The sequence below is a fragment of the Pristis pectinata genome, chromosome 21 (genome assembly GCF_009764475.1).
Source record: "Pristis pectinata isolate sPriPec2 chromosome 21, sPriPec2.1.pri, whole genome shotgun sequence".
Lineage (NCBI taxonomy): Eukaryota > Metazoa > Chordata > Chondrichthyes > Rhinopristiformes > Pristidae > Pristis > Pristis pectinata.
The window spans coordinates 4,686,281-4,709,409 of NC_067425.1; the positions used below are offsets into that span (position 1 = coordinate 4,686,281).

At 37.4% G+C, this 23,129-nt stretch overlaps 1 protein-coding gene across 1 annotated transcript in view; it reads right to left on the reverse strand.

Annotated features, from left to right (window-relative positions):
- The window catches only part of brip1 (BRCA1 interacting helicase 1), a 394,954-nt gene that overhangs the window by 310,738 nt on the left and 61,087 nt on the right, over window positions 1–23,129 (reverse strand). The window contains exons 8-14 of the mRNA XM_052035938.1: window positions 20,456–20,677; window positions 20,140–20,339; window positions 19,028–19,160; window positions 16,909–17,063; window positions 15,172–15,337; window positions 13,670–13,807; window positions 5,086–5,247 (exon numbers count right to left, since the gene is read on the reverse strand). Coding sequence (XP_051891898.1) covers window positions 5,086–5,247; window positions 13,670–13,807; window positions 15,172–15,337; window positions 16,909–17,063; window positions 19,028–19,160; window positions 20,140–20,339; window positions 20,456–20,677 — 1,176 coding nt within the window. The remainder of the gene's footprint in view (window positions 1–5,085; window positions 5,248–13,669; window positions 13,808–15,171; window positions 15,338–16,908; window positions 17,064–19,027; window positions 19,161–20,139; window positions 20,340–20,455; window positions 20,678–23,129) is intronic.

Here is a 23,129-nt window from a genome sequence, read left to right on the forward strand (position 1 = left end):
GATTGGGAAGGAGTAAATTGCCAGTCTTTCCACCTCTAATTATGATCCAGAAATTATTCCTGACAGTGTGACGTTGAGGGTGTCATTAAGGACAGGATTATAATGTTGTTCATCATCAGACATTACATAATAATTACCATGTAAGTCTCGAAATTTTGATGGACACAGAGATAAAAATCTGAAGGAGGGCTGAAAGTTCAAAACCAAATGTACTCTCAGAAATGGGAGAGATAACAAAGTAAGAAATAGCAGGAGTAGGCAATTCATACCTCAAATGTTTTGCCATTCCATGATTATGGTTGAGCTATTACCCCAGTGCCACTTTTCCCTGATCTGATACTATCTTTTAACTTCTCTAAATAGCAACAGGTGGATCATTTTCCCTTTAGGATATTGTTTTCCATCTCAAAGTCAAATTATTTTGAAAAGGGGATAAAACTGGTTGAAGAAAACAAAAAAGATTAAAGATCATATCTTTTATGATATGATCTTAAAGATATCTTTTATGGAAACCTAATGGCAAAATATTTAACAATAATTATGTTTTGCCCTGCAAGAAAATATTTTACGTAATTAAGCCCTCTATTGTCCAACAGCAAATAAATGGATCATGCCTTTGACTTAAAAGCATAAGTGAAGAAGCAAGGTACAGCAGTTCCCCTTTCAGCCCTTTGAGCTTGTTCTGAGATTATAGCTGTGCAGGATCCTAACTCGATTTATCCCTTTTAGTTCTTAGTTCTGCTTTGCATTTATGCATGATGGCAAAGTAGTTTAAGGTGCACTTGACAGTTTTGCCAATAACATCAGAATGTAGTATGTCATTGTCAGAATTATCTAGTCACAACATTCAATGCATCACATTCTAACATATATTATGTATATAGTGTACAACTAGCCTTGCAATACACAAACAGAGAGAGAGAGAGAGAGACCACCCATTTAAAGTAAAAATCATTGCTGGTCCTGATAGTAAATTAATCATGAAAACATGACCACCCATGTTAGAGGACCACCCTCAGTCCCCAAGGTTACAGTTATAAAATGCTGTTGACTAGACTTGTTAATTTTAGCTCCACTCCATAAATATATAGAGAACATCAATCCTAAATATATTTAGTTCAATAAAAAAGTCCACTACTAAAAGTAAATTGTAAAGAATTCAAATGCAGTTCAAGTTTAAAGATCTACTAAAAAGCATCCTGCAACCTAACCTACTTTGATTACCAGAATAATAGGGTTTGATGTTCACAGGAATTCATAATCACAGAAAAAACTTTATAACTTTTACTTTAGAGCCATTTTTTGTATATTTTATTTTGCAATGGCTCATAATTTTTTTTACAAAAAGACCTCTTCTTTATATTTATTATTCATTTTGAACCATTTTACATGCATGCTTGAAATTGGAACACTTATCTACTTTTTCCTCTTTTCTGGATCACTTCCAAGTCAGCCTTAATAGAAATCAGCCATAAGACTAAAACTGCATTAAGAGTGCCACCTATTGCATTGGGTTTTCTTCTGATTTCTCTGACTCGAGATAATTTAGTGCCCACTAGTGCAAATTATGGGCAACTTTTTTAATAGCCAGAAGAAATGAATATAAAGACGCCCATAGACTCAATTATAATGAAGACAAAAGAGATGCAGATCTGAAACTAGAACAAAAGACAGAACGCTGGAAGAACTCAGCCGGTCAAGCAGCATCTGTGGAGGTAAAATATGCAAGTTGACACTTCAGTCCTGCTGTAGCATATTGACTCGAAATGTCGATTTATGCCTTTTGCCTGCACCAATACTGTTTGACCTGCCAAGTTCTTCCAGCATTCTGTTTTCTGTTTTAACTCAATAAAAATGGCTTTTGCAGCGCCAGTGAGACTATACTTGCACTTGAAATTCCAGGGCATGGTAAGCTGCAGACCAAATGCTGGCAAATGGGATTAGAAAAGATGGGCACTTGATAATCAGCACAGACATGGAGGGCCAAAAAGCCTGTTTTGAACTGTAGGACTATGTTTACATTACATCCACCCAGACTAAATTCAAACAGATCATTCTTAAAAACGTATCGTAAATTAGACACCATCAGTCTCAGCTAGTTTGGTTATTCAAACTTTTCCTATCTAGAGTAAAATTGAATGTGTTATTTACCTTGTACGTTATACCTTACCTTATACCTAAGAAAAACAAAGTAACATGCTTTAATGGCTACCGACCGGTGGCTCTGACATCCACCATCACGAAGTGCTTCGAGAGGCTGGTCATGGCATGCATTAACTCCAGCCTCCCGGAAAACCTTGACCCACTGCAATTCGCCTACTGCCGTAACATGGACGCCATCTCCCTGGCCCTACACTCATCTCTGGAGCATCTGGACAGTAAAGACACATACGTTAGACTATTGTTTATTGACTACAGCTCTGCCTTCAATACTACAATTCCAAGCAAACTCATCACCAAACTCCGAGACCTGGGACTCAACATATCCCTCTGCAAATGGATCCTTGACCTTCTGACCAACAGACTGCAATCAGTGAGGACAGGCAGCAACACCTCCAGCACGATTATTCTCAATACTGATGCCCCACAAGGTTGCGTCCTCAGCCCTCTACTCTACTCCCTATATAGTCGTGACTGCGTGGCCAGATCCTGCTCTAATTCCATCTACAAGTTTGCAGATGATACCAACGGAGTGGGCTGGATCCCAAATAACGATGAGTCGGAGTATAGGAAGGAGATAGAAAGCTTAGTGACATGGTGTCATGACAACAAACTTTCCCTCAATATCAGCAAAACAAAAGAGCTGGTCATTGACTTCAGAAAAGGGGGTGGTATACATGCACCTGTCCACATTAACGGTGCTGAGGTCAGAGTAGAGATCTTCATGTTCCTAGGACTGAACACCACCAACAGCCTGTCCTGGTCCAACCATGTAGACGCCATGGCCAAGGAAGCTCACCAGCGCCTCTACTTCCTCAGGAGGCTGAAGAAATTTGGTATGTCCCTTTTGACATTCACCAACTTTTATCGATGCACCACAGAAAGAACCCTATCTGGATGCATCACAGCTTGGTACGGCAACTGCTCTGCCGGGACTGCAAGAAACTGCAGAGTTGTGGACACAGCCCAGCACATCACAGGAACCAGCCTCCCCTTCATGGACTCTGTCTATATCTCTCGCTGCCTTGGTGAAGCAGCCAGCAAGACCCCACGCACCCAGGTCATTCTCTCTTCTCCCCTCTCCCATCAGGCAGAAGATACAGGAGCCTGAGTGCACATACTAGCAGGCTCAAGGACAGGTTCTATCCCACTGTTATAAGACTATTGAACGGTTCCCTTATATGATGAGATAGACTTTTGACCTCACAATCTACCTTGTTATGACCTTGCACCTTATTGTCTACCTGCACTGCACTTCCTCTGTGGCTGTGATACTTTCCTCGGTATTCTGTTATTGTTTTTACCCTGTACTACCTCAATACACTGTGTAAATGAATTGATCTGTACGAACAGTATGCAAGACAAGTTCTTCATTGTACCTTGGTATAAGTGACAATAATAAACCAATATGTTTGGTTTAATGAGAAGATGGTGTCACAAACCAGCAACAAAAGAAACACACTGAGCATGATTCAGTGTTAAAAACTATTTTATTAATCATTACTTATGATAATACGTAAAATAAAAGTAAAAAAAAATGTTAGTATGTTAGAATTCAAGAATGTTAAACCTCGAACGTTAACCCCAAAACTAAACTCTTCGTGTGTGTGACAAAGTCCAAAACTCCCAGTTCCGGAATGGTTCTTAAAGTTCAGTTCCGCAAGCCATAAGGTGAAACATGAGCAAGGGCTTCTTCAACAACCACCGTTGTCTGAAGATAAGATGTAGATGTAGAAAAACATAGAGAGAGTACATACGAAATCCAAATGTTCCACGATGGAACCCAAACGACACTTCAGTGTTTACTCGGTAGTGACTTCCTCACCCCGCAAGCATCCGAACCGTGGTCGTCCACACACAAATACCTGTTTCCTTCTACAGGTCAGCAACAAAGTGAACTCCACCGGATTACTTCCAACTTCCAACTTTCTATGGCAAACACAGTTATTGTTTCTCATCCATCGATAGAGAAAACAAGCAGGCTGGTGTCTCTCTCCCTTCTCTCTCTCTCTCCTTCTTCTGACTTCTTCAACAACGTCATTACATCCTTTATCTTCTATTGACGTAAGCACGCCCCACACACACATACACACACACTCTCTATCTTAAAGGGACTTTCACTGAGTCCGTAACAATGGAACTAGAGAATATATTTCAATAAATCACTGTTTGTTCTCCAAGAGTGAATATTGAAAACAATTCTTGCCAATTTTTAGAAAATATTACCATCCAATATGCTGTTTCTTCCCCCTATGATGGCTTAGCATTCGGCACCAAAATTACTGCACTGAACATTTGTGACTAGAGTAACCCACAAGCGTTTAAAAATGATTTTATTGATTTATATACATGTCAGCACCTTGGCCTATACCTAAAGCAAGCCAGAAAACAGAAGTGTGCAGCTGTACTCGGGTATACTAAAATGTTTCCAACATGGCTGCCTCTTATTCCTGTTGAGTCCATTTATAACAGCAGACAAATAATAGTGTTTGATGTTCAAAGAAATTCATATTCACTGTAAAATATTCACTGCTTTACTTTAGGACCATTTCATTTTTTTTTAATTTTACAATGACCCTTAATTTCACCTTAATTGAAATATGTATAGAATATTCTGTACAGCCATTGGACTTTGGAAAGATAGCTATAAAGAATTATTTAGCATGCTACTTGTATTTAAGTGAAATGATATTTTGTGAAAACAATAATTAACTGACTTCACCATGCAAAACAGCATCACATAGTGAAATAGCTGACCATTTACAGCCTATGATATTTTGTAAAGGTGCAAAATAATGGGTGGTATTTTGTAGTAGATTTATCATAAACAACATAGATTGTAGAATCATTAGAATACTGCAAAGCTATTTGCTTATTAGCAAAATACCAGTTATATCTCTTATCTTGTGATTATTATTTTGTTACCTTGTAGGAAGCCAAAAAACAGAGTACACCCCGAGTGACAACTTGACAAATCTTCAGCAGCAAATCTCCAATCTCATCCTGGAACTCAAATGTCTCAGTATGTTGGAAAGTGGCACAGAGTTTTCGTCCATTTGGTCCCATTCCAATTGTTCCTACCCATACCTAGAAAGAAAATAGGGTACAACAGAGTTGTAGGAATTCATAATGCCACGGTATCAGTAGTTCTTTCTTTCCTTTTTACAATATTTTTATTAATTCTGCAAAGAAAATACAGAGTACATGAATCAAAAAGGTAAAAGTATTACTAAATACATTGTGTTAATTCATACTTGAAATCACAATACTCTATATTAATAATCACACATGATAATTAATTAATAGTGAATAAATTGGAATAATTTTATTATAAAAAAAATCTAAACCCACTACCAAGACCGAAGCTGTATAATAAAGGACAAGGAAAAACCCTTGACACATGGCAATATCAGCCAATATCTGTATTTTAGCCCCCAAATCAAAGGTTTTGAAAATAATTCAAAAAAGGTCCCCACAGTGTTTGAAAGTCTAAGTTAGATTCAAAAATTGAACAACGGATCTTCTCTAAATTTAGGTATGACATAACATCCCATAACCATTGAGCATGAGTAGGCGGAGTGACTTCCTCCCATTTAAGTAACACAGCCCTCCTGGCTATAAGAGAAATAAAAGCCAGAATGTGTAGGTCAGAAGCCTCCAAAGTTATATCTTTTTCTCCAACAATCCCAAATAATGCAGTCAATGGATTAAGTTGGTAGTTCAATATAAATGTAAAACCTGCAACCACTTTCCCAACTCCCTCCCCTGCCTACAAAAAAAAACACCAGGCATCAAAAATAGGGCACAATGGCAAGCATGGCTATATTACTAAGTTACCAAGGGTTAAAGAAGCATTTTGCCGCTTTATGAAACATTAGTACATATTGACAGTCTAACGGAGCAATAGTAATGAGGCCAAAGCTCAACATGATAGAAATCAGAAAAGCTGGAAATACTCAGCATATCAGGCAGCACCGGTGGAATGAGAAAGAATTAACGTTTTGGGTCGATGACCTTTTGCTCAAAAGATTTATTCTAATTTTCATGCAAAATGCCACACGTTCATTGTCTAAAAAAATTAGTAATTTAATCAAGGCCCATACTGATACTACATTATACCTAACCAATAGTATGTCAGTAGAATTAGAGAAGTTGGTTTTAATTAATATCTTGCTATCTCCAACACATCCAGCAGCTTTCTTTGCCTGGTCAATGTTTCCTCAATCAACTCCAAGTGAAATCTGTTGTTCTACGAATACAACATATTTGTACTGTTTCTCTAATGCATTAACTATCCTATTGTGTCAGCCATTTGCTATTCTGTTGCCAAGCATAATTTTGTCATGTTCCTACAAATTGTGTCAATTTCCATCCTTCAGCATTTAGGTACAACATCTATGGTGCACCTGACCTACTTCTATGACTAATTGTTCAATCCACCCGTTCACTCTCTTTCACTGCTATACTTTCAATGGAGCAGCAAACACCCGACAGGGATGGAGGGATTGAATTACTGTATCTGGAGTAAACCACACTGCACAGATTTACAATAGGCCAAAGACTACGTAAAACCAATCTTTATCACTGGGGTCTTTTTGTAGATGTGGCAAAACACAAATAATATTACATATTGTCAAGGATTGTCCTCTCATCAAAGCCAGCACTTGTATAACAATACAGAATTCAGTAAATGATGAGGCCACTGCTTCGCTCTGTGAATAGTTATTTAATAAATAAACACTTACTTACACTAAACTAGAATTAAAGTGATGGAGGATATTCAAAAGAGGATAGAATCAGAAATTATCATGATCAGTTAACTAAATCTGGGAGGAACAGAGTAAAATTACATTGGCATGATCTCTTGGAAGAGAATAGAAAGCTTTGGCTTTAGTTTAACCCAGTGAAAACAAACTGAATGAGGGTGACAAAGATTCAGAACTCAATTTAAACGAAAAATGATTCTCAGTGACAATACTTATGTGAAGAGAATGTTACCCTATCAAAAGTGCCTGAAGAAATTGGATCTATATTCTTTGGAGGTTAAAAGAATGAGGGGTGATCTTACTTAAAAATATAAGACCCCTAAGAAGCCTGACGTGCCATGATGTTTGCAATGAGGGAACACAGTTACAAGATTAGGAGTGATAGATTAAAATGAGTTAAGTAGGAACTTCTTGCAGAGGTTGGTGAATCTCTGGAATTTTCCACCTCAGAGGGTTGTAGAGGCTAGATCACTGGGAAGACGTAAAGAGGAATTAAATACACTTTTTGAAAAAAAATTAGGTAATTTGTGGGCTATGAAGAATTGACACAGAAATGGAGATGAGGCCTGGAGCCAATCAGCCATGATCATACTGAATGGCCTGGCAGGCTTGAGGGGCCTACTTCTCCTCCTAACTTCCTAACCATGGTAAATATGCCAAATTGCTGCCAGAACTTAGCACCAAGGATGACACTGTTAATGGAATCAATGCTAAAGAAGTCATTATAGCATTCCATAGAGAGGTATTACTGAGAACAATGCTGTTGCAGGAACTTGGCACAAGCCCCTGCCCTCCCCATACCATGCCAGAAACGTGAGTGTCGGAAAACTGGCACGAATCCCTACCCTACCCACAGCTTTGTCAGAAACCTGGTACAGATCCCTGTCCTCCATGCTAGCCCTCCCACACCAATGAATTGTCCATGGCTCTCTCTGGAGAGGCTGCCTATGAGAGCTAAGAAAAGTGGAATGACTGCTCATTGCTGAGGTGTGAATGTGGGTAATTGCTGGGACGCAATGGTTGCTCCACTGATTCTATAGTTTCTCATCACGTCCTGTTGGATATGATGAAAACTCTGTGTCTGCTGCTCTCTTTATCTGGCCATGCAGCTCTCCCCAACCCAGAGATTCTTCTGTTGGAATAAGCTCAATGACCAGTGATCACTGTTGAGCTTGGCATCATATGGAAGTCTCAAGGCTAGGGAGACAGTAGTTTCCATCACCTCCAACAGGAGGTGAAGATAGCCATCACTGGATCCAGGCAGTCTGCAAACATATGAAGTAGGTGCAGCTCTGTGAATCTTCATCAATGGCCCACACTCATTGTGCTGGTCAATACACAGACCCTAAGCCCCACAACTCAGCATTGAGCAGCCGCACCACTCACCACAGCCTGTCAGACATCAAACTTCACAGACAGCCTCGCCACATGAAACCTCGTGCAACTCACTGCTACCGGACCAAAAGTCGGGAGATCAGTGATTCACACCAGTATCCTGGCACAGCAGTAGCAAGAAGGACAGAGGTTTGCCTCAGCTTCCCAACATAACAGTGTGTGGCCTGAGCAGATTTTTTTAAATATATATAAAAAGATATGGGGTTGGGAGACATGGAAAGAGTGTTCAGACCCCAGGACAAATCAATGTTCTACAAGGTAGAGCCAAGCAGGAAACTAATGTAGATCTCATAGGTTTATTTTCTCAGCTCTCTTGATGAACAATGTAATCCAAAATTCTGAAACCAGTAATTACATAAAACAAAACCATCTTCACTCACAGCAATAAATTAGCCTCTATGGCATCTCATTGGTTACAGTCAAGATGCAATCTGATAATTTTTGTTATTCAATAAGCTATATTTTTTTATTATTTAACATTTAACTACATTATTACTGGAGTCAATAAAGTGTTATTTTTCTATTGGAATTATTTTAATCCTCCCCCAAAGTCTAATGGGTAAATACCTTTATCTAATATTAAACCAGATACACTTAATCCCAGTATGCGAGATGATGTGATGTCAGCTGAAATTTTATATTTGATTTTGGTGTCTCTGGAATATGTTGGGGAGTTTAGGGGAGCTCTTCCTGATTGCTGCCCATTGACCTATCTAGGAAGTGTTCATGGGACTTGACAATGATACCTTTTAGGATCTCACTTTTCAGGTTCAATGTAAAACAATGACAACATGTATGGTGCAGAATTTGTTAGCACTGGACAATGCATTAATGCCTTGAGCGAACAAGTTGTTATTATTGGGAATGTGGAAAGAAGCGAGTAGAAAACCTATTGTTAACTGATAGAAGAGAAACAAAGGACTGCAGATGCTGGAATCTACATGAAAAACACTATGATGCTGGAGGAACTCAGTCGGCCTGCTGACTTCCTCCAGCATCATGGTATTGTTAACTGATATCATGCTTGCTTATAATTCCAAGGAATAAATTTGAATTTGAAGCTTTTTTTCTGTAAATCCAGTGTTATGGCTTAAGAAATAGTTCAATTTACCTTGCACAAAAGTATATTTTTAAGTGTTATTAAAACAAACCAAATACATATGATATTCCGCACAATGATGACTTAGTTGTGGGAAACGTACAAGCAACTGAAGGTCTTAACAGATGATGAAATTTCATTGAAATTGTTACTGACTTTCAGCAGTGAAGCAGTTAAGGTAGCAAACAGGCAATGTATTTTTCTACTACACAAGTGTAACATAACCTTCTGTATTATATTGCACAGATCCAATGGAGGAAAACTTAAGACATTATGAGGCTAACTTTGCTGCTAATAACCACTGTTTAACTCATAAAGTGGTACTCCAGCACTGATGTTGACTGATAATTTACAGATGTACAGGTAATTTCCTAACTGCTGACATTTAAACTAGAGCTGTAACGAAGTGTGATTTTTATTTAGCTTTGAAGCTTTAACTGTAAAAGATAATGAAGCTTTGAACGCCATTTTAGGTTAAGATTACAGTGGGAAATACAAGATCAGGAATGAAGGGAAAAACATCATGAATGCAGAGCACAAGGACCAATATGCAAAAAGCAGAAATATGCAGCAACATGATCTTTCAGCTGATGTATTAACCTTAAAGCAGAGCAGAATAAAGCATTCCTGATTCAATTCTAACTAAACACCCATCTTTAGAACTAACTATTCAGCCCAACACAACATAATATCACAAAAACACAACATAATATCACAAAAACACAACATAATATTACAAATTACAGTTCTGTAAATTTAGATAAAACTCTACGTGACTGAACCTGTTTGCAAGCTTTCACCAAATACGTCCTAGTATGAAACATTCAGATCCAAAATTAAACCAAATCCATCACCGACTTATTACAGTGGACTTAAAAGTTTTATAGCATTGTTCAAGAATAACAAAAGTTCCTCATTCTTTCTTCAAACTAAAACAAATTGGCTCAACACTCATCACATTGATACCTACCTAAATCATAAGGAAGCCATCATGTTTGTCTATGCAACAAAACTTACATTACACATTAAATATACTTCGAGCACTTTGGGACACTTCTCAGAGCAGCATTAGGGTGCTCTGTGAATCAACATTTTAATTCTAGGAGAATTCCAACATTATTTACCTTTCTAGTTTCTCGTTTCAATGAAAGTGCCTACTACTCTAATGATCATTGCATGGCTAATTTTTCCATGCAGAATAGCCCATAACCCACTATTTCACCAGTATATCATTAATCTAGTCTTATTCTTGTTATCCTACACAAATGCATCCAGAAGTATGTTTTACACAGCCATCAAAGCACATACCAGGAGGACATCATGTTTTAAGTATGCCTAGATTGATGTTGGCACTAAATCTATGATTTTTATTAAATAATATTTTAGATTTCAGTTTGGGTAACAATGTAATAACACAAACCTATTCTGCTGATTCCCATGTTTGATCAACTTCAGAGCAAAATTCATACATTATTTGTATATTTACTACATTAATCTCATATTGCAAATTCTTTGATCCACAAAAAGATACATACAAGTATTATTTTGAGGAACCTGCACTGATAAATTATTTATTCAACAAAAGTGACTAGCAATTTTTATTATCAATTTTATTTTACATATTATCAAAGCAGGATTATTTTCCTTTGCAAGAAACAACAGAGAAAATGAGTGAATTGCATCACTATGCTCATCCCTCACAGAAAAGTGAAGTGGTGAACCAGCATGTATGAGAATCTATCTTGATGGCACTCATTGTTCAACTATTTTCATCGTAACCTGAACTGAATGTTGCTTTAAGGGTATAGTGGCTTAAACAGAGTTTCAGACAGAATTCCTCTGTAACTGCTCTTGGAACACAAGCATAATGCTGGTAGCTCTCTTTTTTTTAAAATCAATTAAAGCATACAGGAGAATTGTTAAAAAGTTCACCTGATCTAATACTTTCAGCAAAACCTGCATTAGTCCTAGAAGATGCCCTTACTTTTTATGCACAGCTCTGCAATGTTATTAAAACAGAACATTTTATATGCAAATTTTAAGAGCATATATCAGAATTTTATTGCCAACCATGCTATCTGCTCCTATATGCATTGCCTTGGTGGTCTTCTAGTCAATTTTCTACACTAACATTTTGCAGACGAGTGCAATTTTCACCCGCAGTTTTCTTTGATCTAATGCAGTATTTATTAATAAGGTTTAAATAAGAGCTAAGTACACATATGTTCTGTTCTGCATAAAATGTGCTCTGTTCATTATTTCAAGTTAACCAAAATAAAGAACGCTATTAGTGGGCCTCACCAGATGGCATAATCTCAAGTTAAAAAACATAAAACTAATGAAGTCTCAAACATTCCTGTGGTGCATCTATATAATGCAGATCTTTGAACTTATTTAATGAGTTGTGTGCATAGACTATATCCATGATTTGTTCCTAGTCATTTAACTCTTTCACCAATCTAGTGGCATCTGTAACTAGACAAATAGATTCCAAGCATAAGACCTTAGCATTATATTTAATTTAATTAAATGCCAAACACAGAGGCATGTGCATTTTTGGAAATCTATCTTAGATTAATACAGTTGACCCAGCATTACGATTGTTCAGATTGTGGAAATTTGCCCTTACAGAATTCACAAATAACTACGCAAAAATTTGAGAAATAAAATTCACTCTCATGGAATTTGTGTGAACAAAAAGTAAATAAATCAATGCAACATTTATTTTTTTTCCAGCCAGTGTTTTTGACGCTTGTACAGATGACATGGCTTCATGTTATGGAAAATCGCCACCCCTCCAAACCGCTCCCTCCCCCCATAACGCGGGAGTCACCTGCACAGGAAATTTTTTCTTGAATAATTCTTTTAAATACAATTATCTTTTCATACCAAATACTGTATATTTATGTAGAATAGATAAGTTGAATCAATAGGTCAGGATTGCTTATGGCCAAGCAAAAGCAAACAGAGTTTTCTGTGAAGAGCACTGTTCCCTCCACACTCCACCTGACTCCTGAGTCACCAGTATAAATATATCCACCAGGAAATATTCCATATTAGAACTACCATGTGTTTGCTGATTATTCAATTTCAATTCAAACATGCAGCAGGCATTTTATCAGATCTCCACTTCCTACCCAACAAGATGGGCAAATTCCTGGCCAACAACCAAGACGAGAATTTATAACGAGTATAAATTGGGTATCATGTACACACTTCTCACCAAAGCAAAATATTTCTCATTTTGCAAATGGAATGAGCTACCAGAGCAAGTAGTTAGCACAGGTACAATAAGAACATGTAAAAAACATTTGGACAGGTATATGGATAGGAAAGGTTTAGAGGTATTTGGGCCAAATGCAGCCAAATGGGACTAGCTTAGATGGGCACCTTGGTTGGTTTGGACAAGTTGGGCTGAAGGGCCTGATTCCATGCTGTATAATTCTGTGACTCTATGACTCTTAAGTAAAAACAGAAAATGCTGAAAAATACACAGCAGGACAGTCAGTCCCTGTGAAGAGAGAAGCAATGTTAATGCAAACAAAAGTACAACCAAATGACAAATAACATGCATGCCTTTTCACATTCTGATGCATCACAAAATATTTACAACCAGTTCATTATATTTATAGCAAGTAACTCATTTGTTTGAACATTTCTGTAATTTTAAGCACCAGATCAGAATAATGGGGAAGAAAATACTAAAGACAAATAAAAACTAAATGCTTGGCAGCAAAGCAGTTTCCCTGTAATATTTACAATAAATAAATGGTTAATGTAGCCTGGTAGAAGTGTCAATATTGCAAATGCACACAAATACTTGCAACTTCATACAAAAACAGTTATAATTTGAAGAAAAACAAAAAAATGCTGGAAACAGTACGTCAGGCAGCGTCTGTGTAAAGAGCAATAGCTAATAATTAAGGTCTGGAAAGAAGTGTCCCAGACTTGAAATATTAATTGTTTTTCTTTCTGCAGATTCTGCCTGCCTGCTGAGTGTTTCCAGCATTTACTGTTTTATTTCAGATTTCTAACAGTTGAACTTTTTTTGATTTTGATACAGCAAATGAAAATTCTGACGAAGGATCATAGACAATGTTGACTATTTCTCTTTCCACAGATGCCACCCGACTTGCTGAGTTTTTGCAACATTTTCTGGTTTTGCTTTTGATTATCATAATTCGAAAGAGGTCTTTTGTCACTTGGTCACCAAATCTTCAGTTTAGAAATAAATAATTGGTCTTGTTACCTGAGAGTTATCAATTACATGATTAGCCTCCAGCTGGATACTGAACTTCACGCCCAACTCAGAAGAGAATGACTCCATTGGGGATAATGTTCCAGATGTTAGAACAATTGATCTAACAATATTAAGATCTGAACAAGCCTACGGAGAAAACACAAAAATAAAAATATTTTTGATTTTTGTTTCAATAAAAGCTGACTCTTGTTTGGTGAAAATATGAGTAGTGGAACATGTTAAGCATCAGAAAGTTCTTATTTTGTTCTTAGGTTTGCAGTCAGACTGATAGATCTCACTCTGGCAGTGAGAAAGATGCAAAAAGAGCAAATGGACAGGGCATGGGCAAGGAACTAGCAATGACTACAGAGGTTGGGGTTGCGGGAGGGGCAGGTCCCACCAGGATAAGCAACAAGATAGAGTACAAACAAGCAAGAGGACAGAGCAAGATGGGATTTGAGAGAACAATGCAAAGGGGTGAGAAAGTGAATGAAAATAACAGAGCATGAGGGAGCAAAGTGATGCAAAACAGAAGCTGCAGGAGTGGAGAAAGAACAGGAAGGTCAAGGGAAAGGTTGGAATAAGATGATGAAGGGAAAACCAGAATAAAGTAATTCATCATAAAGTTGGAACAATTGTTATGATTACATAGATCAATTAAATCCTTAACTCAGAAAATGGAGCTGTCTATGCCAGCATTAAGACCTGGAGAACATTCAGGCAAGAGCTGATAGGTGATGAGTAACATTCATGTCAGATATGCTCTGGATATGGGCCACCTCCAACAAGAGAGAATCTAACCACTTAATCTTGATGTTCAATGGCATTTCCATTACTGAGCACCCCACAATCAATATCTGGGGATGGGGGAAGAGAGGAGGCTTACCATTATCTAGAAATGTAACTACACCAGTCACTTAAATAACGTGGCTGCAAGAATAGGTTGTGTATTCTGCATTAACTCACCTCCTGATTCCCCAAAGTTTTTTGACACAAATTCAGGCAAGTAAGAGAATATCCTTGTGAGTGTGTGCACAGCTCCAATGACAATGAAAGAATTCAACCCTATCCACAACAAAGCAGCCCACTTGATTGGTATTCACCCTCAACATCAACCCCAACCACCACCAGCTCAGTGTAGCTGCAGTACTGTATGTACCTTCTATAAATTGTACTGCAGCAATCCAACAAAGCTTCTCCAACAGCACCTTTCATACTCACAACCCCTTACAAAGAGAACAAAAGATGCATACAAAGACCACAAACTACAAATTATAACTGGAAGAGTAGGAGGAAAATGGTACAGCAGAGTGAGAGGTCAGGGAGAGGGAACTGACGGATGACCAAGCAAAACTAAACAGGTTTCATAATAATTTCAGTGCAATAATTTGCCGTATACCTGCCATAAAATTCAGTATCTTTAATTTGATTAGCCCACTCACTGAACCACCCAACTTTCCAACAGTGCAAATTGACAAAAAAAAACTATACTATTGGGGTAACATACTCACCACTGCTGGATTTAAACACCAAAAGTTCAAGGTCAGTACAGCAGACTTCTTGCGTGCATTTCTCCTTCTCTGAGTCCGTGCAAAGAAACCATTTTCATCAATGAAATCTGGCTGGTTGGTCCATGTGTAAACCTGCTGTATTGCCACCCTATAGTCATCTGCAAATCTTTGGGAACAAGATACCACAATCAAAATCATAATAATGTTTATGACAACAAACCTCCCCTCAAAGAACATGCAATATTATGTTCAATGTTAAAAGAAAATGAGCTTCCAAGGCATCAAATAGGCTTCCTTTAGCCAGCATTATTAAAAAGTGTGCCATTAGAAACTACAAACATATTAATATATTTATTATAAATAATATTTAATTAGATATAATAATATTATATTTACCTTGAGGACAGGATAGGCTACAATTCACTTTTTACTTATGGTGTACCACTGTTAGTAAATTTAGGTAAGCAAAACTAAAACTCAACTTGCAGAAACTAACACTGCAAAATTCATTTAAAATTAAAGTCTGTTTTTTTCTAAAATGTTCAATTTAACCCAAAATATTAAAATCATGTTTACTTTCAGCCACAGATGGAAGTAATCCCCTCACTGTAAGCAGCTTCAGAAAGTGATAACCTTGAACAAAACTTATTCCATTCTACTCGGGTATGTTTAATTGGGAATAATCCCAGGTTTTGATATTATAACAGTCATGGAAGTTGTCTGATGCACTGGATTAAACCTTGGTGTTCCACCTCTAAGATTTGGGCTAAACTATGTCACCATTTGAATTTGCTTGGACAAACTCAATCTTGTTTTTTTTATTTAGAAAAACAGGGGCTCAAGACGAACTGGAAGAATGAGAATGTCTCAATACAAAACTGCCACCATTTCAGAAAATATCATAAAATATCTAGGTGAAAAGTGGGAAAACATTTAGTTGCTGCAGTAGGGGCTCTTCTGATATTTTAACTAACCACAACACTATGGAAGCTAAATTCTCCACCTGAGGCACAACTGCCCGAGTACAAAATTGACTGCAAAGACCATTTTTTGAAAAACTGACATTTTGCAGAATTTCATTTCAGGGCTACATAAACCTCTACATTCTTTAAGATTTATAGTGAATTAAGTGCTGTAGTATGAAGATGCCATCTAAGTGCCCAATTACTGGCTTGTGAGGAGCCTGTTTAGTTTTAGAAAATAAATTTTTGGATAATTTCATTTCTTTTACTTTTTAATTTTCCATATATGACAGAAACTCCATTATCAGCAATACTAAAACAAATGCCATAGTCAATAACAGGAACTATCAGGTAAAGAACACCCCCAACTTTTAATTTTGCACACAAGGTACTCCAAAATTTTAGAGATGGGAATAAAGACAAATACTACAACATGTACTGCAATCCTTTTCCTCATTGATTTATGTTGACAGGGGTTTTGATTTCTTGAATTAGAATGATCATCTTACACAAAGCTCTGCCCAATAAAATCCTGACAAATGGCTAGAACACAGATAATGGAGATTCCACCACAGCTAGATATTGTACAGTATAATAGATTTTGCACAAATTGCAGTATGTCTGAATTTTATTGCTAGCATATTAAACTGAACATAAATTGTTTATAGAGCTGTAGCCTCAAGTAATTATTAAATTATATCATATGACATTTTAATACTTCAAGTTTTTTTTAAAAAAAGCACAGCTTTCACAGTCCAAACATCCATTCACTCACCTGCTGTTGTCCCTAAACAAAAAATCAAGCACCATGAAGAGTCCTTTCAGCACCATCTGTGTTGAAGCACATATAGTTGGAACTGTTACTGACTCCTCCCGTCCATTCAGCACTAGTATCTTTTCTTCTTTCTCGATCACAGCATCCAGACATTTCTGCACATCAGAAGTTCATTCATATATACAATTTAATATCAAGCACTGCATTTAGAATAACAATATTAAAAGAGAATGATAATGTTATGCCTTTATCCCAGTAATCATCAATACTAAGTTACTGCATCTTCAACAGTTGTTGCTGCAGATCATAGTCAGAGTTATACAGCACAGAAAAAGGCCCCTTGGCCCATCTCGTCCATGCCGACCAAACTGTGTACCAGAGCTAGTTCTATTTGTTGTGTTTGGCCCATCTCCCTCTAAACCTTTCCTATCCATGTACCTCTCTAAATGTTTCTTTTAAATGTTGTAATTGTAGCTGCCTCTATTATCTTCCTCTGGCAGCTCGTTGCACATACCCACCCCCCTCAGGTCCCTTTTAAACCTTTCCCCTTAGACCTATGTCCTCTAGTTTTAAACTCCTCTAGCCTGGGGAAAAAGACTGTGATTATTCACCTTATCTATGCCCCTCATGATTTTATATACCTCTATAAAGTCACCCCTCCACCTCCTGTACTCCAGGGGAAAAAGACCAGCCTCTCCTCTCCTTTTAACTCAAACCCTCCAGTCCCAGTAACATCCTCATGAATCTTTTCTGCATCCTTTCCAGCTTAATGTCATCACAGAGCTTTAGAGTCAGCAGTAAAACAATGCTCACTAGTGACCTTGATGAAAGGTCTCCAGAAAGATACAGGGATATCTGTGGCAAGAATTTCCTCTTTTCCAATGTTTGCTGCTATCAATTCAAATGGATCCCTTGTGCCCAACAGTTGTAATATAATCAACCTGCCTAAATAGCCAACCAAATTAAAGGATTCTCACAGATAGAACGCCAAAAAAGCAAAGAACTCATTTTAATTAACTCCTTAAACATTATACAATATTTGAATATTTACATATGATCAAGGTACAACTAAGACATCACAGATTAATGAAATTACATTTAAAACATCCTCATATCTTGAAATAATCACATTAGGGAACTCCAACATGCATCTATTAGATTTGTTTTCAGGCCAGATGATTCGCTAGCCAGCAATTGTGGCTCAGTACCCCATTATAAACTAATTTAGACATCCACGGTTTGCTAGACAGCAAGTATAGTTTAGTACACTATTTAAAAAAAAATCACCTGCAACAAAGCACAAGAGTATCAGGGACATAGCAGCTGACAGGCTACTCAGATATACAGTCAGCTGCTTAGAGTCAGAAAGATCCTGCACTGCACAAAGCCTTCACAATTAGCTGGGGACCAACCTCTCCTCAGAAGAATGAGCATAGGAACACGCTGAAATAAACAGTATGCTCCCAGTGGCACAGTGTGCTCCCAGTGTCATGTGAGCAGCTCACTGGTCGATGGAAGATCTGCATCTTTAGTAATACTGCCCCACCACTGTGGTGCTGCAGAACTCCAATCAGAGGGAGGAGAGAGTAATTCCTTTGTAAGAGGTTTATAGGAAGTTATAAAACAAATATAAAACTAAGGTGCTGTTAAAATAGTTACCAAACTACATTAGCAATTGGCCCTCCAATTCCACTGAAAACAACTTCAGGTTTTGACTCCTGGATCTAAGACCACAGGAAATTAACCAGTTAAAAATAAAATTTATACCTGAAGCTCTTCCCTGGCAGGTTACAAAGCAGACAACTTGCCAACTACATATTAAAATTGGCATCTAGCAAGATCACCACAGCATCCAGTTCTCATTTGCTCATTGTGAAAAACACCGGAGATCTCCTGGAGTAGTACGTGTGAAATTATTGCCAATGTTAGTGGTTCAGAAATTAGTTAAAAACAGCATTCACTGAACTTCTGATAAGTTCTCTGCAGTGGAGGTTTGGCAATTGTGATAGGGGAAACAAGGTAAGGAAATTCAAAACCTGAAGATACAGATGGCTTCACATTTTATCAAGAGTTTCATGTTTTACCAAAACCTTGTAAATCTTATTAACAATCAATTTACCTGCAAGATATAAAATGTAGCACTGGTTAATCCCCAGTTGTGAAAAATATTTATCATTTCTTTCCCATTCCAGACCTTGCAAGATGTTTCAAATTCCCGCTCCACCAGATTGCCTGAACTCTCCTTTAACCAGCTGTAAAATAAAATTACACAAGCAGCAATTAATAGCTAAATTAGAACTCTGCAAAAGCATTGCTCATTTATTGATTGGTATTTGCTCCACACTGAGCATATTGAAGAGTCAGCTGATGCTTTCTCAACTTAGGCTAAATTTAAGCTCCATAAAACATCCAATGAAATTTTGACTTTATGGCACCAGAGTGTCATGCCAAATTTAAATGCCATTACTGAAGAAGCAAAAAAAGGAACACAAAACAAAGCAATATTAAGAAAATCTGTATTTCCCCCCAAGGAACAAAATAACCAGGAAACAAAACTTCAATAATCACGGAAACAGGAGGAAACAGATGAATGAAGCCGGAAAACTGGAAGGTTTAGAAGAAAATAGATAGTGAATGGATAAATTGAACTGCATTTTAAATTGACAAAATATGTAGAGTTATATTAACATCTCCTGTATGGTATACTTTCAACTAAAGAATACATTTTTAAAAAGTTAACATACAAGTTACAGAAGTTGGCAACTTTATAACAACAAACAATCTGCTGGAGGAACTCAGCAGGTCGAGCAGCATCTGTGCAATCTGGTGGAGCAGTAAAGGATCCTGATGCAGGGTGTTGACCTGAAATGTCAACAATTCCGTTTGCCCCCCCCACAGATGCTACTCGATTCATTAATCGAGACAGTTAATAGCGATCAATTCATAATAACTTGATCCTCAATACGAGACTGCAGCCTTGCACTCACTCCCACAAATGCCCTTTTAAATATTATGTGCACTGTGGAGTTTGGAGAAGTCAATTTATTCACTTTTTTGTTTAAAAAATATTTCAGCAATTCTGATGCTTCAAGTTGCTAAAATATGCTGATGGTTATAATGAAGGATCAACAGTTGAAACTTTCCTACTACAGGTTTCTAAAGCATTAAAATAATTAAAACAAAAGAAAAACAAGTTTAAGTTGTACTGATTCTAAGCCAAAAATTGCATACTTTGTAAAACTGTAACAGACAGCCCGCAGTGCCTCATGATCACTTCTCCTGATGTTCTGGTTGACCATGCCATCCAGTTCTTCGCGAGCAAACAATAGTTGATTTTCCGTGACACTAAAACTAGATGATTCCCTTGCACAGTCTTCAATATTATGCGCTTCATCAAAGATAAGAATTTGGTCTTTCAAGTTAATCTTCATCTATTATAAGACAAAAAAAATGTAACAGAGTAAGAGCAATCAAGAGCATAGCATACAGACTCCTAGTCTCTGCATAAAATAATATACTGAGATATTTTCTTTTAAAAAGTACTTACTCTCTCCCTTATTTGTGGGTCCATAAGGTAATTATACGGGCAAAATACAATATCTGCCTCTTGCATCAACTCACGCGCTGCAAAGTATGCACATGAGCGAAGCCTCTTTCCCAGGCTCACCAACTCTTCAATGTCCCAAGCAACTTGCAAACCATGAATCCCCTGTAAAGAACTCTGTTCATTCAGTTTATAGACACCGTGATAGTAACGGCATGATTTTCCCTGCAATAGGAAAACAAACAAAATTTTACTTGTAGTGATGAAAAGATCATGGTAAATGTAGAAAAGAAACATGCAGCATTTAATAAGAATTCACTCCTTTGTCACAAGTATAGTTAATGGAAATATTAAAGTGGATAATTAGCTACTGTGCCATGTGTAGACAATGATGAAGGCACCCAAGTTTAATAAAAAGGATATCAACTAAGAAATTACATTTTTAAAAATGTTAAGCTTAAGCTTACAGAATTTACTCATGGTGCCTTGATGAAGTCTTGGACTTTGAAGCAGATGCACAGACATGCACAGTGTTAGGAAGGGCAACTAACTTAATTGATAGAATGTGAATCCATCTACTTTTCCACTTACTTTTTAAAGTAGTGGCAAAAATCAGCAGATACACTTAAATGATCGACCCAACAGAGGATATTTGCTTAAAATTTATGCTCCAATTGTACAGTAGCAATTTAATTAAAATAACAGATAAAATTCTGAAGCAGAAAAAAAGGCCAGTCCAAGATAGCATGAGAAGGACAGCTGGAAGGCAATCTAACCAAAACTAAATCACTGAGAGCTAGTGAAGAATGTGTGGGAAACAGATGGCACAAAGTAAATGTAAGGCAAGCTGAAGGTGAGAATGCCATCAGGTGGCTGGAAACATCAAAGTAAAAGAACACACAATGGCAAGTTAACTGTTTTCTAACATTACTTTTAGGTTACTGGAGCTGCAGTGAAAACTGAAAGTAAATTGATTTGGCTGTAGGTCAGCTGATTAGTACAGACAAATCAGTAATTTTGAAGTCCCTGCAAAATTTTACAATTATATATTCATTATCCACTTTCATTTATATAGGACTTAATAACTTAAATATATCTTTTCTAAAAATAACATTTCAAGACTTATCATCTTTGCATTCTTCATTTTGTTTCAACAAATGTAAGAACAGTAAAATAGTGGTCATGTTACTGGCTGGAAATCCAAAGGTCTGGACAAATGACGCAGACGACAAAGTTCAAATACCGTCATCAGGGTATCTGGGGAGTTTCAATTCAGTTAATTAAATAATCTGGAATAGAAAGTTTGCATCATTTACAACTGGCCATTAAACTACTGGATTGTCGTAAATATTCGTCTGGTTCATTAATATCTATTAGGGAAGAAAAGCTGTCATTGCCACTAGTCTCTGCTGTATGTGTCTCAGGACCTCCAGCCATGTGGCTTATTCATAGCTTCCTCTGAAATGAACTAGCAGCAACTCAAATTTTACCAAACTACTGTAAAAAACTCAACTAACATTAAACTGGGCCTAGGTTCAAATATAGCAAAGACTCGTCCAGTCCAGACACCTCTGAAAAGTTCATGTAATAGCTAGAGATGTGGCTAAATTGGAAATCCCATTGCACAAAGAGCAAATCAGTGAGGGTCAGCAACAGCTCAACCTGGTCATTATGGAATCAGGCCAGCATACTACCCACATCCTTCAATCCCTGTAGGACAGAGATGATAATGCATTGTTGTTCATTGAGGAGGTAGAAATCTTTAACAAACTCTGGACCCCATGAAGTCTCACGGCATCAGGTCAGGAAATCTTCTATTGTTTACCAACCTTTGGCTTCACTCAGCTGAGAATCAATATTGCTCCTTGTTGAGTACCATTTGCAAAAAGGACTGAGAGTAGTAACAACACAAAATGTACATGTACTGTGAGTGAGGGTCTGGCCAAGCTCAAGGGGCCTTGAGGCTGCTAAGCAGGAAGTACGTGAACAAACTCTAGGGAAAATAAGTCTTCTTGACTCCACCAAATTTCCAAATTATCAGACAAAATACACCTGTCCAGGATATTTCTAGAAGAGGTGACCACTGTCCTTGCTGACACCAAGTCCAATAATGCCCTCTGTTGTTTTATAGCACCAGCACCAAAAGTTGACAGATCCAGAACAGATGTATCAGCACATAACTGGACACCAACATGGTATTCTGAAGCTTCCGCAGTATCACAATCATAGACCAGAGCATCCCTCACTTTGCAATTAGCATCACACTGATTAACCAATCCTGGACAAATTAGACAAATAACAGAGTGTTGCCTGTATGCTTACATTCTCAACAATGACAAAGCCCAGCATATGAAAAAGGCAAGGCTGAAGGATTCCCAACTATATCCAAAGAATGTACTTTCAAAAGAATGCACTCTGCTCAAACACAACCCACAGAAAACTATAAATTTCAAAGTGGCTCATGTTTTAACTTGACTAAATGTATTTTGCCATTAATACTAATAATTATACCTCATGCCAATTACATCTTAACTTCAACCAGAATGTAGATGCATTCCAACAAAATGCAGGGAATGGAAAATAGATAGAAAGCTCCACTGTATACTTTTCATATACCTCCTGGGGCCGGTATCAGATGAACGTTCACATAAACTTGATGTGCAGACCGCTGAAACCC